Here is a 16,478-nt window from a genome sequence, read left to right as displayed (position 1 = left end):
CACATGCTGCAATCACATGGTCCATCACCACGGTGATGGACCATGTGATTGGAGCATGTGATCTGACGTCACCAAAGGTCCTTTAGCCCAAAGCTCATCATTAAAGAAGTAAAGAAGAGACCGGGAACTACGCGAACAAGAGGAGAAGGTGAGTTAATTTTTATTTATTTTTTTAACCCTCAATTGATCACCTACTAAGCATTCTGTATTCAGAATGCTATTATTTTCCCTTATAACCACGTTATAAGGGAAAATAATACAATCTACACCGATCCTAAGCCCGAACTTCTGTGAAGAAGTTCGGGTTTGGGTACCAAACATGCGCGATTTTTCTCACGTGAGTACAAAACGCATTACAATGTTTTGCACTCGCGGAAAAATCGCGGGTGTTCCCGTAACGCACCGGGACCTTTTCCCGCAACGCCCGTGTGAAAGAGGCCTTAAAGAGTCTCTTTGGAGATCTGTATAAAAAAGACCTCCACTGCTATAATGTGGTCATTCATCTTAAGCATGCATGGACAGACATAAATCATTCCTAGGAAGTTGATATTAATTCTAAAATCACCATCTCTCCCCTCCACCCCCCACCCCTCCAAAGAAAACAAAAAAAAAGTAAGCGAGCCATATTAAACTCATGTTACCTTTTCAGGTGATACACCACATCTGTCGGCCACTGCATCGATCCAAATCTCTGCGAGCATAGCTGCCTGTGAAAATCCATATCCAGCACAGAACAACTTTGCTGGTAAGTTTGTCCTGCATGCCGCAACATTGCACCGGGTGTTGGGGATGCAGTAAGCATTCTGTGCACTCAGTAGGGACATAGTAAGCACCTGCAATTGACAAAAGGCATTTAAAAACACACTCCAAGGACAAAAGAATAATTAAGTACAACATCTTCCTTTAATTAGATATTTTTAATCTTAAAAAGTAAAATCTCTGTGCTGATTCTTTTCAAAATATAACTTAATAGGGGGTCTAACACAGAGCCCTAAACCCCTTGCTTATCCTTAAAGGGAACCTGTCGCCTCTACTATGCTACCCTCACTGAGTGTTTCTAAATGTTCATTGTGTTACCCTAAACATATAAATTACACTTTTAATTTCATTTGCAGACGAATTCAATAAGTATTATGCATTTTTGTACTTCCCGCCTTTTATGCAAATTAACATAAGAGTCATATCTTACTTCTGTGACCAGAGAAGAGTCATATTTTCAAGCTCTGACTCATCTCAGGTTAATTTGCATATGTATCAAATCGGTTTTTTGACACAATAAAAGCACACAGAGCTATAGGGACTGGGTATTGCGGATGTGCTAGTGGCCATCTAGCAACCCATGTCCTCAGCTCTATACTCAAAATCCAGGTGACAGGTTCCCTTTAAGCACAATAATTAAAGGGGTTGTCCGACTTCAGCAAGTTGCATTTATCATGTAGAATAGGTTAATATAAGGCACTTACTAATGTAGTATGTTTGTCCATATTGCCTCTTTTGCTGGCTAGACTCATTTTTCCATCACATTATACATTTCTTTTTCCATGGTTACCACCACCCTTCAATCCAGCATTGGCGGCCGTGCTTGCAGTTGCACACCATGGTGCCAGCCACCAGAGTGGCCAGTGTTTTTTTTCTATAGTGTGAAAGTACGGCCACTACTGCTGAAAACGAGCAGTGTATAATGTGATGCAAAAATGAATTAAGCCAGCAAAGAAAGCAATATGTATAATAACAATACATTAGTAAGTGCCTCGTATTAACTTTCTCTACATGATAAATGCCACTTGCTGAAGTGAGACAACCCCTTTAATTTTTCTCCATTAAGCTCCTAAAGCCCTCTAGTGGCAACTGCCAAGAACCTGAATTTTCTTATTTAGTGCTATAATTCTACTAAGCCAGTGATGCCCAAACTACAGCCCGCGGGCTGGATTTGGAAGCTGTGTCATGCAGCCCGTGTGACTCCCTGGAAAAAGTCTAAGGTGTACCAATACGCCTTAGACTTTTCCCCCCATATTCATCAGCGCAGTGAGCGCTGTGAACGGCACAGGCAAGAAGCAGCAAGGAGCTTTGTTATTGGTTGGTATAGGCGCACGCCGGAGCAATACAGGTCACCCCACTAGTGACCCTACTCGCCCCTCCTCCTGTCACCTCACCAGTGACCCTGCTGCCCCCTCCTCCTGTCACCCCACTAGTGACCCTGCTCCCCCTTCTCCTGTCACCCCACTAGTGACCCTGTCCCCCCTCCTCCTGTCACCCCACTAGTGACCCTGCTGCCCCCCTCCTCTTGTCACCTCACTAGTGACCCTGCTTCCCCCTCCTCCTGTCACCCCACTAGTGACCCTGCTTCCCCCTCCTTCTGTCATCCCACTAGTGACCCTGCTGCCCCCTCCTCTTGTCACCCCACTAGTGACCCTGCTCCCCCTTCTCCTGTCACCCCACTAGTGACCCTGCTCCCCCCTCCTCCTGTCACCCCACTAGTGACCCTGCTTCCCCCTCCTCCTGTCACCCCACTAGTGACCCTGCTTCCCCCTCCTCCTGTCACCCCACTAGTGACCGTGCTCCCCCCTCCTCCTGTCACCCCACTAGTGACCCTGCTTCCCCCTCCTCCTGTCACCCCACTAGTGACCCTGTCCCCCCTTTTCCTGTCACCTTAGCAGTGACCCTGCTTCACCCTCCTCCTGTCACCCCGCTAGTGACCCTGCTCCCCCTCCTCCTGTCACCTTGCTAGTGACCCTGCTTCCCCCTCTTCCTGTCACCCCACTAGTGACCCTGCTTCCCCCTCTTCCTGTCACCCCACTAGTGACCCTGCTTCCCCCTCTTCCTGTCACCCCACTAGTGACCCTGCGCCCCCCTCCTCCTGTCACCCTACTAGTGACCCTGTCCCCCCTTTTCCTGTCACCTCAGTAGTGACCCTGCTTCACCCTCCTCCAGTCACCCTGCTAGTGACCCTGCTCCCCCTCCTCCTGTCACCTCGCTAGTGACCCTGCTTCCCCCTCTTCCTGTCACCCCACTAGTGACCCTGCTCCCCCTTCCTCCTGTTACCCCACTAGTGACCATGCTCCCCCCCCCTCCTCCTGTCACCTCACTAGTGACCCTGCTCCCCCCTCCTCCTGTCACCTCACTAGTGACCCTGCGCCCCCTCCTCCTGTCACCCCTCTAGTGACCCTGCTCCACCCTTCCCCTGTCACCCCACTAGTGACCCTGCTCCACCCTTCCCCTGTCACCCCACTAGTGACCCTGCTCCCCCCTCCTCCTGTCACCCCACTAGTGACCCTGCTACCCCCTCCTCCTGTCACCCCCACTAGTGACCCTGCTACCCCCCTCCTCCTGTCACCCCACTAGTGACCCTGTTCCCCCTCCTCCTGTCACCCCACTAGTGACCCTGCTCCCCCCTCCTCCTGTCACCCCACTAGTGACCCTGCTCCCCCCTCCTCCTGTCACCCCTCTAGTGACTCTGCTCCCCCTCCTCCTGTCACCCCACTAGTGACCCTGCTCCGCCCTCCTCCTGTCACCTCACTAGTGACCCTGCTCCCCCTCCTCCTGTCACCCCACTAGTGACCCTGCTCCCCCCTCCTCCTGTCACCCCTCTAGTGACTCTTCTCCCCCTCCTCCTGTCACCCCACTAGTGACCCTGCTTCCCCCTCCTCCTGTCACCCCTCTAGTGACCCTGCTTCCCCCTCCTCCTGTCACCCCACTAGTGACCGTGCTCCCCCCTCCTCCTGTCACCCCACTAGTGACCCTGCTTCCCCCTCCTCCTGTCACCCCACTAGTGACCCTGTCCCCCCTTTTCCTGTCACCTTAGCAGTGACCCTGCTTCACCCTCCTCCTGTCACCCCGCTAGTGACCCTGCTCCCCCTCCTCCTGTCACCTTGCTAGTGACCCTGCTTCCCCCTCTTCCTGTCACCCCACTAGTGACCCTGCTTCCCCCTCTTCCTGTCACCCCACTAGTGACCCTGCTTCCCCCTCTTCCTGTCACCCCACTAGTGACCCTGCGCCCCCCTCCTCCTGTCACCCTACTAGTGACCCTGTCCCCCCTTTTCCTGTCACCTCAGTAGTGACCCTGCTTCACCCTCCTCCAGTCACCCTGCTAGTGACCCTGCTCCCCCTCCTCCTGTCACCTCGCTAGTGACCCTGCTTCCCCCTCTTCCTGTCACCCCACTAGTGACCCTGCTCCCCCTTCCTCCTGTTACCCCACTAGTGACCCTGCTCCCCCCCCCCCCTCCTCCTGTCACCTCACTAGTGACCCTGCTCCCCCCTCCTCCTGTCACCTCACTAGTGACCCTGCGCCCCCTCCTCCTGTCACCCCTCTAGTGACCCTGCTCCACCCTTCCCCTGTCACCCCACTAGTGACCCTGCTCCACCCTTCCCCTGTCACCCCACTAGTGACCCTGCTCCCCCCTCCTCCTGTCACCTCACTAGTGACCCTGCTACCCCCTCCTCCTGTCACCCCACTAGTGACCCTGCTACCCCCTCCTCCTGTCACCCCACTAGTGACCCTGTTCCCCCTCCTCCTGTCACCCCACTAGTGACCCTGCTCTCCCCTCCTCCTGTCACCCCACTAGTGACCCTGCTCCCCCCTCCTCCTGTCACCCCTCTAGTGACTCTGCTCCCCCTCCTCCTGTCACCCCACTAGTGACCCTGCTCCGCCCTCCTCCTGTCACCTCACTAGTGACCCTGCTCCCCCTCCTCCTGTCACCCCACTAGTGACCCTGCTCCCCCCTCCTCCTGTCACCCCTCTAGTGACTCTTCTCCCCCTCCTCCTGTCACCCCACTAGTGACCCTGCTCCCCCCTCCTCCTGTCACCCCTCTAGTGACCCTGCTCCCCCTCCTCCTGTCACCCCACTAGTGACCCTGCTCCCCCCTCCTCCTGTCACCTCACTAGTGACCCTGCTCCCCCTCCTCCTGTCACCCCACTAGTGACCTTGCTCCCCCCTCCTCCTGTCACCCCACTAGTGACCCTGCTTCCCCTCCTCCTGTCACCCCACTAGGGACCCTGCTCCCCCCTCCTCCTGTCATCCCACTAGTGACCCTGCTCCCCCCCTCCTCCTGTCACCCCACTAGTGACCCTGCTTCCCCTCCTCCTGTCACCCCACTAGGGACCCTGCTCCCCCCTCCTCCTGTCATCCCACTAGTGACCCTGCTCCCCCCTCCTCCTGTCACCTCACTAGTGACCCTGCTCCCCCTCCTCCTGTCACCCCACTAGTGACCCTGCTCCCCCCTCCTCCTGTCACCCCACTAGTGACCCTGCTTCCCCTCCTCCTGTCACCCCACTAGGGACCCTGCTCCCCCCTCCTCCTGTCATCCCACTAGTGACCCTGCTGCCCCCTCCTCTTGTCACCCCACTAGTGACCCTGCTCCCCCTTCTCCTGTCACCCCACTAGTGACCCTGCTCTCCCCTCCTCCTGTCACCCCACAGGGAAGAAGCTGAACAGACTCCACCGACTATGATGGGATCCGTTCAGTTTCCATTCGGGATCCTGTCTTTTTACCGGAGGACAAAAAAGTGCTGCATACAAGGACTTTTTGTCTGGTCTTTCGACAGAATCTGCAACAGAGGCTCCAAACGCATTTGAAGGCCTACATATTATATATTTTAGTAATGCTCACACATGCCCCTTCACAGTGTTTGCATTTCTTTCTGGCAAAGCTACCTGTTCTGGCCCACAAAATTTATACCATGTCTAGTGTGGCCCTCAGACGATAAATGGTTGGGCACCACTGTACTAAGCAAAGCAAGAGATTTGGAACCCCAACCCCTATGAAGATATATTGTGAAAATCGGCACAAACAGTAACAAACACTGATTCAGAATTTTCCGTCCATGTGCTATCCGGACTGCACCCATGTAGCACAACGAAATAGCGCAGTCCATACTTCTGTTTGTTAATAGATTCTTGTCCATTTTCTGTCCAAGTCTCCAGGAAAAAAATAAGATGCCATATGGACACCCAGAAACTTCTGCAATTTGCAAACAGAAATAAGAAAGGGGAACTTATCCCTTGAGTAGGGGGTAAGTGATGTTTGGGAGAAAACCCCTTTCAATTTGTATATTCTGTTGCATAACACATGGTTTTATATACCATAAATCATTTTAGGATATTTTCAGTGGATTGCAGGCTCGATTTCCGATACCTTGAAAGATTCATCCGGCCTGTGACCAGCATTGCAGTAGTAGGTGACATCCAATGCTATAATTCTTCCATCATTCATACATCCCACCTACATTAAAATGACATGTTTAGGTAACACAAATGAACTCTACATATACGTTATTGAAGCAGGCTATGTATCATACAGGGAAAAAATGAATAATGAGATTCTGGCTTGAGATACTGTCAATAGCACTTGAAGCTATTTCATCAGATTTCTATGTTGTGATACAAGTTAAAGGATTTTCCAGGATTATTACATTGATGGCATAATATCCATACCAGTATGACTGTATACATATAGACATACTTATAAATTAGAGATGCTTGGCAAATCATTTTGTACAAAATTATTTGATCCTGTCTGCCGCATGACAAGGTGATCTCTGTAAGACGGGTTCCTAACACTAAATTCTAACTGTTATGCGCCATGATGGCTACCATACAATTCAGTGAGTGTGGGTTCCACATGCATGCTGGGCTTTAATTTCTGTCATTTTTGGTGCCAAAATGGCCTCCATTATATCCAAGGAATGCAGGTACCAACATGCATGCCGGGCCCACTCCACACCACTCCATTAAAGCAGGCCCAGCATGCATGTGGAACCTACACTCCCTGAATTGTATGGTAGCCGTCATGGCGCATAACAGGTAGAATTTAGTGTTAGGAACCCGTCTTACAGAGACCGCCTTGACGTGCGGCAGACGGGCTCAAATAATTTTGTACAAAATGATTTGCCAAGCATCTCTAATTTATTAGTATAGCACTTGCAATTATTATGCAATTTTGTAGTACTTTATTTGGTTTGCAGAGAGCTGTTGCATTGCATGTTTTGTTTTACAGTCTTGTTCTCAGGCATAGCAACGTGCCCCTGCGCTTTGGGATGTGCTGACTGACCCCCTTTTTCTTTGCAGTTTGTACTGGAGGTGTGGCTGACACCTCAGTCGTGCACTCCTGACCAGCTCGTCTGCCCCATAGGCTGATTTTAATTATTGTGAGTATATAGCTTGGCCTGTTCCCCCTCACTCACTGGAAGCCATTTGGCACCAGGAGAGAGATAGTTTGTGGACTCTCATTGCATTCTTTGGTTGCCATTTGGCACCAGGAGTGGTGTGGAGTGGGCCCGGCATGCATGTTGGTACCTGCATTCCTTGGATATAATGGAGGCCATTTTGGCACCAAGAATGACAGAAATTAAAGCAGGCCCAGCATGCATGTGGAACCTACACTCGCTGAATTATATGGTAGCCGTCATAGCACATAACAGGTAGAATTTTGTGTTAGGAACCCGTCTTACAGAGATCGCCTTGACGTGCAGCAGACGGGCTCAAATAATTTTGTACAAAATTATTTGCCAAGCATCTCTAATTTATAAGTATAGCACTAGCAATTATTATGCATTTTTGTACTTTACTTGGTTTGCAGAGAGCTGTTGCATTGCATGTTTTGTTTTACAGTGTTGTTCTCAGCCATAGCAACGTGCCCCTGCGCTTTGGGATGTGCTGACTGACCCCCTTTTTCTTTGCAGTTTGTACTGGAGGTGTGGCTGCATACTTAGTCGTGCACTCCTGACCAGCTCGTGTGCCCCATAGGCTGATTTTAATTAGTGTGAGTATATAGCTTAGCCTGCTTCCCCTCACTCACTGGAAGCCATTTGGCACCAGGAGAGAGATAGTTGTGGACTTTCATTGCATTCTTTGGTGGCCATTTGGCACCAGGAGTGGTGTGAAGTGGGCCCGGCATGCATGTTGGTGCCTGCATTCCTTGGATATAATAGAGGCCATTTTGGCACTAAAAATGACAGAAATTAAAGCAGGCCCAGCAGTGGCGGATTACAATAGGGACGTTCGGGTCGGCAGCCCCGGGCCCAGCACCGCTGGGGGGCCCAACGCCGATCCGAACGCCCACATACTGCGGCGGGGCACGGGAGCGCATAGCTCCCTGTCCTGTCACTGATCACCGCCATAGGCTTCAGGCCTAGTAGGCCTGAGGCCTATGCAGTAGTGAAATCCCGCCGCAGGCGTGCGTGATGACGTCATCGCGCGCCTGTGCCGGGACGCAGCACTGCCTCATCTGCGAGAAAGCGCCTGGCCCTGGACATAGGTGAGTATTTAGCTTTTCATTTTTTTTTTTTATTTCATGTGCCTACTTTGGGGGACATGTGGGGGGTGGGGGACAAACAGTAGGACATATTAAGAGACATCGATTACATGGGGGGGAATGTGGGGGCTGTGGGGCCAAATTATTATGGGAGGGACTACTATGTGGGGGCAAATTACTATGTGGGGGCAGTGTGGGGGCAAATTATTATGGGAGGGACTACTATGTGGCGGAAAATTACTATATGGGGCAGTGTGGGGGCAATTTATTATGGGAGGGACTACTATGTGGGGGCAAATTACTATATGGGGCAGTGTGGGGGCAAATTACTATGTGGGGCAGTGTGGTGGAAATTACTATGTGGGGACAGTGTGAGGGAAACTATTGTGTGGGGGAAATTTCTATGTGGGGACAGTGTGGGGTAATTTCTATGTGGGGACAGTGTGGGGTAATTTCTATGTGGGGACAGTGTGGGGTAATTTCTATGTGGGGTAATTTCTATGTGGGGACAGTGTGGGGTAATTTCTATGTGGGGACAGTGTGGGGTAATTTCTATGTGGGGACAGTGTGGGGCAATTTCTATGTGGGGACAGTGTGGGGAAATTTCTATGTGGGGACAGTGTGGGGACATTTCTATGTGGGGACAGTGTGGGGACATTTCTATGTGGGGACAGTGTGGGGACATTTCTATGTGGGGACAGTGTGGGGAAATTTCTATGTGGGGACAGTGTGGGGCAATTTCTATGTGGGGACAGTGTGGGGCAATTTCTATGTGGGGACAGTGTGGGGCAATTTCTATGTGGGGACAGTGTGGGGCAATTTCTATGTGGGGACAGTGTGGGGCAATTTCTATGTGGGGACAGTATGGGGTAATTTCTATGTGGGGACAATGTGGGTTAATTTCTATGTGGGGACAGTGTGGGGTAATTTCTATGTGGGGACAGTGTGGGGCAATTTCTATGTGGGGACAGTGTGGGGCAATTTCTATGTGGGGACAGTGTGGGGCAATTTCTATGTGGGGACAGTGTGGGGCAATTTCTATGTGGGGACAGTGTGGGGCAATTTCTATGTGGGGACAGTGTGGGGCAATTTCTATGTGGGGACAGTGTGGGGTAATTTCTATGTGGGGACAGTGTGGGGTAATTTCTATGTGGGGTAATTTCTATGTGGGGACAGTGTGGGGTAATTTCTATGTGGGGACAGTGTGGGGTAATTTCTATGTGGGGACAGTGTGGGGCAATTTCTATGTGGGGACAGTGTGGGGAAATTTCTATGTGGGGACAGTGTGGGGACATTTCTATGTGGGGACAGTGTGGGGACATTTCTATGTGGGGACAGTGTGGGGACATTTCTATGTGGGGACAGTGTGGGGAAATTTCTATGTGGGGACAGTGTGGGGCAATTTCTATGTGGGGACAGTGTGGGGCAATTTCTATGTGGGGACAGTGTGGGGCAATTTCTATGTGGGGACAGTGTGGGGCAATTTCTATGTGGGGACAGTGTGGGGCAATTTCTATGTGGGGACAGTATGGGGTAATTTCTATGTGGGGACAATGTGGGTTAATTTCTATGTGGGGACAGTGTGGGGTAATTTCTATGTGGGGACAGTGTGGGGCAATTTCTATGTGGGGACAGTGTGGGGCAATTTCTATGTGGGGACAGTGTGGGGCAATTTCTATGTGGGGACAGTGTGGGGCAATTTCTATGTGGGGACAGTGTGGGGCAATTTCTATGTGGGGACAGTGTGGGGCAATTTCTATGTGGGGACAGTGTGGGGCAATTTCTATGTGGGGACAGTGTGGGGCAATTTCTATGTGGGGACAGTGTGGGGTAATTTCTATGTGGGGACAGTGTGGGGTAATTTCTATGTGGGGACAGTGGGGGGCAATTTCTATGTGGGGACAGTGTGGGGCAATTTCTATGTGGGGACAGTGTGGGGCAATTTCTATGTGGGGACAGTGTGGGGTAATTTCTATGTGGGGACAGTGTGGGGCAATTTCTATGTGGGGACAGTGTGGGGCAATTTTGTATGTGGGGACAGTGTGGGGCAATTTCTATGTGGGGACAGTGTGGGGCAATTTCTATTTGGGGACAGTGTGGGGTAATTTCTTTGTGGGGACAGTGTGGGGTAATTTCTATGTGGGGACAGTGTGGGGTAATTTCTATGTGGGGACAGTGTGGGGTAATTTCTATGTGGGGACAGTGTGGGGTAATTTCTATGTGGGGACAGTGTGGGGTAATTTCTATGTGGGGACAGTGTGGGGCAATTTCTATGTGGGAACAGTGTGGGGCAATTTCTATGTGGGGACAGTGTGGGGTAATTTCTATGTGGGGACAGTGTGGGGTAATTTCTATGTGGGGACAGTGTGGGGTAATTTCTATGTGGGGACAGTGTGGGGTAATTTCTATGTGGGGACAGTGTGGGGTAATTTCTATGTGGGGACAGTGTGGGGTAATTTCTATGTGGGGACAGTGTGGGGCAATTTCTATGTGGGGACAGTGTGGGGTAATTTCTATGTGGGGACAGTGTGGGATAATTTCTATGTGGGGACAGTGTGGGGTAATTTCTATGTGGGGACAGTGTGGGGTAATTTCTATGTGGGGACAGTGTGGGGTAATTTCTATGTGGGGACAGTGTGGGGGAAATTGCTATGTGGGGACAGTGTGAGGTAATTTCTATGTGGGGACAGTGTGGGGGAAATTGCTATGTGGGAACAAATTACTATCTGGGGGCAGTGTGGGGGCAAATTACTATGTGGGGGAAACTATTTTGTGGGGGCAGTGTGGGGAAAACTATTGTGTGGGGACAGTGTGGGGAAATTGCTATGTGGGGGCAAATTACTATGTGGGGCAGTGTGGGGGAAATTACTATGTGGGGGCAGTGTGGTGGAAATTACTATGTGGGGGCAGTGTGGTGGAAATTACCATGTAGGGGCAGTGTGGGGCAAATTACTATGTAGGGGAAATTACTGTGTGGGGGAAAACTACTATATGGGGGTAGTTTGGGGGAAATTACTGTGTGGGGGCAAATTACTTTGGGGGGATTACTATATGGGGGTGTTGCTATTCGGGAGGCACTGTAGGGGCAATTCTATTATTTTTGGGGACACTATACAGGGATTATTGCCTGGAGCACAATAGAGGGTGGTATTATTACTCGGGGCACTCTAGGGGACATTATAGCTGCTGTGGACACTATAGGGACATTTTGGGTAATTTATCAAACTGGTGTAAACTAGAACTAGCTTAGTTGCCCATAGCAGCCAATCAGATTCCACCTTTCATATTTGACAGCTCTTTTGGAAATCCAGTTCTACTTTACACCAGTTTGATAAATGACTCCAAATATGTCTATTAGGGTCACAATTTTTTAAGCAGTATAGTACCTTGGACATTGGGGAGCAAAACGGACACAGTATTGGGAGTGGCAGCAGGATGACACTGTGGGGACACCAGGATGAGGAGGTTGATAGAAAAATTGAGAAATCTAACTTTTCTATGTTACAAGTAGAGACGAGATGTGGCTGAAAGAATTTGCCATGGTGGTCTGGGTCAAATGGAGGAGAAGAGGAAAGAAAAGGTCTACATGACAGGAGATGTCACTGGATGTAAGAGGTATGTGGTGCTGTATTCTCTTCCATGTCTTTTTTATTATAATTATATGTATTTTAAATTTGGCGACCAAATTTTTCAGTTTAGGACCCAATTTGGGGTATTTATTTTTGTCTGAAGATGTCATATGGCCTAGGAAGAGACTGTGGCGCTCATGAAGCACCGCAGCCTTTTCATACAAAAAAACTAAAATGGAGGGAGGGGCCCAAGTTGGGTAGAGAGCCCCGGGCCTATCATGCACTTAATCCGCCCCTGAGGCCCAGAATGCATGTGGAACCTACACTCCCTGAATTGTATGGTAGCCGTCATGGCGCATAACAGGTAGAATTTAGTGTTAGGAACCAGTCTTACAGAGATCGCCTTGACGTGCGGCAGACGGGCTCAAATAATTTTGTACAAAATGATTTGCCAAGCATCTGTAATTTATAAGTATAGCACTTGCAATTATTATGCAATTTTGTACTTTATTTGGTATACATATAGACATCATCGTGCTGGGTAACACCTGACCCTTTCTTGAGCTGATCAGTAGGGCTTCTTGGGTGGAGTCTCCCCGATCATACATTAATGGTCTACCCTTAAGTTAGATAAGGTAATAATCATGAAATCCCTTTAAGTGGTTATTTTGTTTTGTCAATTCCTTTCTGTCTGCTTTGGACTTTCCTATAAGTTGTGTAAAGCTAGTTTCACACTAGCGCTTGAGATCCGGCTGGCTGTGGGTACAGCATTTTTCTCCTGGCCGATTCTCATATATTTTCCAGGTTGTGGCTGGATCTCCACTGGTTCCCATTATAGTTAATAGGGCTAGACGGAGACTTACAAACTTCCGACAATGCTGGAATGCAGAGAGATCCGGCCGGCTGTTCCCTGCCAGAACAACCGGCACTAGCGTGGATCTAGCCTAACATGGCCCCCGTGGGGACAAACTCTCTGCGCAATGCATGGGTCCTGGAAATTGCACACACAGGGGACTTCTGACTATGAAAATGCAATGCAATCTTCAATCAACATGTTATAGAGCAGGAGGAGCTGAGCAGATTGATATAAGGCTGTCAATCACTGTGCAACAACCCACATTACTTCGATGCATAAAAAGAGCAGACGTTAAATTAATAAATTACAGGTTTTACTGAATTTTTTCCCACAAATCTATATATCAATCTGCTCAGCTCCTCCGGCTTTATAACATGCTGCCTGTAGATTGCACTACATTTTTTGGTCACAGGTTCCCTTTAAAGTACAAAATTAGTCCCAAAGTTAGCCCTTTAACAGGCCACCCAAGTGTTTCAGATCCAGGAGTATAAGTAAGGTCTTCAATGTAGGTGAAGAAAGAGTGAATTCTGAACATCTTCCATATGATTTGATTTTTACATCTACTTTTACCCCCACCGGATTTTGATACAGACAATGAACACTGACTAGAACATGGATTACACATAGGATAGTGGCATGTTTGCTAGGTAAGATGTCACATACAACAGTGCCACTTCAGTCACATGGTAAATACTGACCACATACAATTCTGTCTGTCCACAGAACCAACCTTGTATTTGCCAAAGAATGCAGGCTGAGGTCTTAACGCCGGCAGCTTCACTCTTCGCTCAATAACTGAGCTGACTGCTTGGCCCATTCTGAAATAAAAAAAAGCTAAATGTATTAAATGTATTTATCGGAAGAATACTGAATGACAAATCATCGCCTAATTACTTATAAGACAGTCAATCCATGTCCTGTTTCAGCTAGCAATAGTGTCATAATGCCTCAGCAGGATGGTATCGTACAGCACAGTGATTATGTTACTGTGTACCTCTAGTATCGGACCAAGGTGCCTAGGGCCCAACAGTAAAATAGATTCTGGGGCCCACTGTACAGCTGCAGTATATGCAAATATTACCTGATCTCCATTTGCAAATCCCTACAAATGTGCTAATGCTCTTTTTTCTTAGCAGTAGCCCGCTGCCTAGACTGTGCCTCAGACTGTTCTGTGCTGGAGACCCTGTTGGTATTCTGTTGACTGGCACTCTCCTTGGACTAGGGCCCTCTTAATTATGTGAACTTGGAACACATACACAGGGGCAGCAAGATGACTCATTATGGGGTTACCTCAGCAACTTTGAGAAGGTGGGTCCCTGGGGAAAGAATATACTGGCTGGCCTACCTCTGTACCTAGAAGTTATCTAGCCACCTGATGAATCTATAAGAATAATCTGGGTGGTCTGTTCCCCACAGTTTGTTAAATAATCCCGCAATTTTTTTACATGGACACATAGGCTGGTTGAGATGCTATATGTATATATGTAGTACAGTCATTGTACTGTGCCATGTGCCCCTTTTGTAATTCATATATATATATGAAAAAAGAACGGGTGCCAAAGTTGTGCACCCTGTGACTAAACTAACAGTGATTCTATGAATTACCAGGATTCTCTAATTAGCGTATTTTGCCTCTCTGCACAAGCAGAAGAGGTGTGCGGTAGGAGGAACACTGGCTGAGAACGCACTGTTCGATCCCCATGACAACTGTTCCGCCCCCAGCACGTCACATCCAACACGTGGGTCGTGCAGGGCGCGGGCTTTGGAGCTGAACGCTGATTCTCCCCCAGGATAGCTGACATAACGATGAAGGGGCGGAATTTGTTCTACATAAGACAAGTAATTATACCAAACACTTGCCACTGCCTTTGAAGTATTTGCTGCCGCAATACATACCCCTCCTTGAAGAGCCATTTAAATATGTCAAAACGCGTCGGGGGAGTTATCTAGGTAGCACTAGTGAGGGTGTATTAGACTAGGCCCAAGGTTCCTGAGGCTGGGGGTCGCTCTTTTCAGGGCGGGTGCTCCAACTACAGCCATGCTAGTATCCCAATTCTAGACCAGATTATTTTAGAGACAGCAGATCTAGGCTGTAGAGATACTTAGGGGACACCCACCAACATTGATTAGACCTACCCAGTGAACCAAAAAAATACACTGCTCAAAAAAATAAAGGGAACACTTAAACAGCACAATGTAACTCCAAGTCAATCACACTTCTGTGAAATCAAACTGTCCACTTAGGAAGCAACACTGAGTGACAATCAATTTCACATGCTGTTGTGCAAATGGGATAGACAACAGGTGGAAATTATAGGCTATTAGCAAGACACCCCCAATAAAGGAGTGGTTCTACATGTGGTCACCACAGACCACTTCTCAGTTCCTATGCTTCCTGGCTGATGTTTTGGTCACTTTTGAATGCTGGCGGTGATTTCACTCTAGTGGTAGCATGAGACGGAGTCTACAACCCACACAAGTGGCTCAGGTAGTGCAGCTTATCCAGGATGCCACATCAATGCGAGCTGTGGCAAGAAGGTTTGCTGTGTCTGTCAGCGTAGTGTCCAGAGCATGGAGGCGCTACCAGGAGACAGGCCAGTACATCAGGAGACATGGAGGAGGCCGTAGGAGGGCAACAACCCAGCAGCAGGACCGCTACCTCCGCCTTTGTGCAAGGAGGAACAGGAGGAGCACTGCCAGAGCCCTGCAAAATGACCTCCAGCAGGCCACAAATGTGCATGTGTCTGCTCAAACGGTCAGAAACAGACTCCATGAGGGTGATATGAGGGCCCGACGTCCACAGGTGGGGGTTGTGTTTACAGCCCAACACCGTGCAGGACGTTTGGCATTTGCCAGAGAACACCAAGATTGGCAAATTCACCACTGGCACCCTGTGCTCTTCACAGATGAAAGCAGGTTCACACTGAGCACATGTGACAGACGTGACAGAGTCTGGAGACGCCGTGGAGAACGTTCTGCTGCCTGCAACATCCTCCAGCATGACCGGATTGGCATTGGGTCAGTAATGGTGTGGGGTGGCATTTCTTTGGAGGGCCGCACAGCCCTCCATGTGCTCGCCAGAGGTAGCCTGACTGCCATTAGGTACCGAGATGAGATCCTCAGACCCCTTGTGAGACCATATGCTGGTGCGGTTGGCCCTGGGTTCCTCCTAATGCAAGACAATGCTAGACCTCATGTGGCTGGAGTGTGTCAGCAGTTCCTGTAAGACGAAGGCATTGATGCTATGGACTGGCCCGCCCGTTCCCAGACCTGAATCCAATTGAGCACATCTGGGACATCATGTCTCGCTCTATCCACCAACGTCACGTTGCACCACAGACTGTCCAGGAGTTGGCAGATGCTTTAGTCCAGGTCTGGGAGGAGATCCCTCAGGAGACCGTCCGCCACCTCATCAGGAGCATGCACAGGCGTTGTAGGGAGGTCATACAGGCACGTGGAGGCCACACACACTACTGAGCCTCATTTTGACTTGTTTTAAGGACATTACATCAAACTTGGATCAGCCTGTAGTGTGTTTTTCCACTTTAATTTTGAGTGTGACTCCAAATCCAGACCTCCATGGGTTGAAAAATTTGATTTCCATTTTTTAATTTTTGTGTGATTTTGTTGTCAGCACATTCAACTATGTAAAGAACAAAGTATTTCAGAAGAATATTTAATTAACCACCTCCGGACCGCTGTACGCACAGACGCGTCCTGGAGGTGGTTGATTCATTCCGCCTGGACGCATATACGCGTCATCTCGCGAGACGCGAGATTTCCTGTGAACGCGCGCACACAGG

General features: G+C 49.4%; 1 protein-coding gene across 1 annotated transcript in view; it reads right to left on the bottom strand.

Annotated features, from left to right (window-relative positions):
- Nucleotides 1-16,478, bottom strand: part of LOC121008091 (aldehyde oxidase-like) — a 223,038-nt gene that overhangs the window by 72,910 nt on the left and 133,650 nt on the right. Inside the window, exons 16-18 of the mRNA XM_040440436.1 lie at nt 13,406-13,493; nt 6,133-6,219; nt 642-833 (exon numbers count right to left, since the gene is read on the bottom strand). Coding sequence (XP_040296370.1) covers nt 642-833; nt 6,133-6,219; nt 13,406-13,493 — 367 coding nt within the window. The remainder of the gene's footprint in view (nt 1-641; nt 834-6,132; nt 6,220-13,405; nt 13,494-16,478) is intronic.

The sequence above is a fragment of the Bufo bufo genome, chromosome 7 (genome assembly GCF_905171765.1).
Source record: "Bufo bufo chromosome 7, aBufBuf1.1, whole genome shotgun sequence".
Lineage (NCBI taxonomy): Eukaryota > Metazoa > Chordata > Amphibia > Anura > Bufonidae > Bufo > Bufo bufo.
This window is presented reverse-complemented; position numbering and strand designations above follow the sequence as displayed.